The sequence below is a fragment of the Procambarus clarkii genome, chromosome 59, assembly GCF_040958095.1.
Source record: "Procambarus clarkii isolate CNS0578487 chromosome 59, FALCON_Pclarkii_2.0, whole genome shotgun sequence".
NCBI classification, from domain to species: Eukaryota; Metazoa; Arthropoda; class Malacostraca; order Decapoda; family Cambaridae; genus Procambarus; species Procambarus clarkii.
Window position 1 is genome coordinate 17,606,616 of NC_091208.1, and position 3,184 is coordinate 17,609,799.

General features: G+C 44.9%; 1 protein-coding gene across 1 annotated transcript in view; it reads left to right on the forward strand.

Moving 5' to 3' along the window:
• Positions 1-2,862: 2,862 nt before the first annotated feature.
• The window catches only part of LOC138353732 (filaggrin-2-like), a 1,062-nt gene continuing 740 nt past the window's right edge, over positions 2,863-3,184 (forward strand). Inside the window, exon 1 of the mRNA XM_069307120.1 lies at positions 2,863-3,184. This exon is cut by the window's right edge and continues 740 nt beyond it. Coding sequence (XP_069163221.1) covers positions 2,863-3,184 — 322 coding nt within the window.

The window sequence follows — 3,184 nt, forward strand, 5'->3', positions numbered from 1 at the left end:
ATAAACTCTTGTATATATGTAAAACTCTTGTATTGATAAGTAAGGGTTTGTCTGCTTGTCGGATGATAAGCAGGATGATATGATAAATCATCGAAATCATCAGATGAAAGTAATTTATAATATGGTGATTCGTTAGTTATAAATGTAATGGATAAGCGAACGTAAATTGATGATAGATAACGACATAGTGAGAGGCTGATAAGGAGATAAAGACACAGAGATAAAGAAGAAGAAGGGAGAGAAAGAGAGAGGCAAAGGAACATAAATATTCAACAAGAGTTTTAATTATCTGTTATGAGAATGGATGTATTCAACCAATCCTCGTTACACTGGACGATCTTCTGGTGTATACTTTAAGACAGGGACTGAAAAGATGGCTTCCCTGTTCCTCTGTCTTAATTAGTTCAGCTGCCGGAGAGCCCAAATATCATTAAGGTGACTGAGAATTTGTTTGACGAAAGGATCTGCTGAGTTTCAATTTCAGTACAGCTACCCTAATCGTCTCCAAGATTTTCTCTTTGGAGAATATCTGGGAGTAGCATATCCGTTGAAGTAGAGCGCTGGATGGGCAAGAGGGAGCAAAGATCTGGGATTTTTCTGGGCTGAGAAGAGCAAAGATCTGGGATTTTTCTGGGCTGAGAAGAGCAAATATCTGGGATTTTTATGGGCTGAGAAGAGCAAAGATCTGGCATTTTTATGGGCTGAGAAGAGCAAAGATCTGGCATTTTTATGGGCAGAGAAGAGCAAAGATCTGGGATTTTTCTGGGCTGAGAAGAGCAAAGATTTGAGATTTTTCTTGACTAAGAGCAAAGATCTGGGATTTTTCTTGGCTGAAAGGAGCAAAGATCGACTTGAGAATGGTCCAGGACGGACCGAAACGTCGTCGTCCCTTCACCTTCTAGTGTGTGGTCTGGTCAACATTCTTCAGCCACATTATTGTGACTCATCGCTAGCAAAAATCTATAATTTTTCTTTAAGAAGACCAGAGATCTGGGATTTTTCTTGGCTGAGAGGAGCAAAGATATGAAATTTTTCTGGGATGAAAGTAGCAAAGATTTGGGAACTCTGGGCTGCAACGCTTAATACGTTTCCCAAGGGTAACCGATAGATTATCATCACTACACGCGTGGAAAGATTGTTTACCACTCAGCCTCCATAATTAACTTTTCATCCAATTGCCTGGCAAATTACAATACATTCCGATATATTCACGTTTTTACAGTAAATTGTGATTTGCCTTTATTTACCTGAATTTACCTGAGGGCCATAGTGGCCTCGATAAGGACAGGAAGCCGGCGTATTGTCAAAGATTTGCTCCTGGTGATTTTTCCAGCAATGTTCCAGAAACATTTTAGATAATGTTTCATTTGATAAACTAATTGATATCAAATCAAAAGTTTGTCAGCCGGTAAAATGGTATATATCTGAAAGCGGATATCAACAACGGGATCGAAGGAGAACTTCAGTAATTGGAGTAAACTTTCAGAATCACTGACCCATTAATTTTCAGACGAAACTTACTTTCCTGTGGGCTCGATCCTTGTGGTCCCTTGGGGCTCTGCCTGGGGGTGGAAAGATCAGGGATCTGTTGAGAAGAGACCTGATACTGTGGGGGGGAGTACCTGCACTCTAGAGGGAAGAGACCCTGCCTTATGGGGAAGGAAGCCCCCCCCCCCCACACGGTGGGGACAGAGAGCCTGTGGACTGTTTGTGGGAGTTCCTTCACTGTAGTCAGAGGTAAACAGGAACACAGTGCTAAAACAGGAACACAGTGGTAAACAGGAACACAGTGGTAAACAGGAACACAGTGGTAAACCAGGAACACAGTGGTAAACCAGGAACACAGTGGTAAACCAGGAACACAGTGGTAAACCAGTATACACACAGTTTAGGACTGTGAAAAAATCAAATGAAGATCTCACTATGTTATTTTTTTTCAACATATTATGTAAGCCAAAGAAAGATATCAGTACAAACCTCGTAAACTATCTTAATGCATGTAACAGCCTTGGTTGACCAGACCTGGAGGCCTAGTTAGAGACCGGGCCTCAATTCACTGATTCCCGGAAGCAGCATAAGGTATAATAATATACTTTACCCACCTTGAGGTCCGCCATAGCTGCCCTGAGAAACAGGACGAGATGAGGAATGATTCCTTCGGTTCATTTATTCTCGAACTCAAGTGCCAATGAGTCAACTCAAGTGCCATGAGTTCCATGAGTGCCTCCACAGCAGACGATGAGTCACAATAACGTGGCTGAAGATATAGTGACCAAACCACACACCTGAAGATGATGAGACGGCGATGTTTCGGTCCGTTCTGGACCATTATCAAGTCGAAACGTCGTCGTCTCGTCATCTTCAGGTGTGTGTGTGTCTTGGGCATCACATCTCCTCTACAGAGGTCGACCGCAGCCGCAGGTATTCGACAACATAGAAGAGAGAGAGAGGTAGAGAGAAGTTTAGTAAAGAAACATTATATACACACACGATGGGAAGGCCCATTAATATCCTGAGGGCGGAGAGAGAGAGAGTGAAGGTCAGAGAAAGACCAAAAGAGATCAGGGGGGGATCAAAGAGAGTATCAGGGACTCAGAGGATCGGGGAGTCGAACAGGGACGTAGAATACCAGAAATCGGGTTGAAATCCGATGAGAAGCTCCACCTGGTGGTGGTGGATTTAGGGTGATATTCAGTGGTAAAATGGTGCCCCTCAGGTCTCCACTGAGATACCCAAGTGATTCATAATAAGTAGTAAATTACCCGAGAGCCGTAGCGAAAAGTCTCGTCCCCCCCCACCCAAGGCAATTAGGGTAATTTCTAGTCAATTGCCTTTCACAAGCGGGGAAAATCATGCCTTCGTATGTCTCTGAAGTCATTAGGACGACCAGGAGAACTGATCACGTTCTTGGACTGGGGCTATTGCAGCCTTGGACGGGGCTACAGCGGCTTTGGACGGGTGCTACAGTGGCTTTGGACGGGTGCTACAGTGGGTTTGGACGGGGGCTACAGTGGCTTTGGACGGGTGCTACAGTGGGTTTGGACGGGGGCTACAGTGGCTTTGGACGGGGGCTACAGCGGCTTTGGACGGGGGCTACAGTGGCTTTGGACGGGGGCTACAGCGGCTTTGGACGGGGACTACAGCGGCTTTGGACGGGTGCTACAGTGGGTTTGGACGGGGGCTA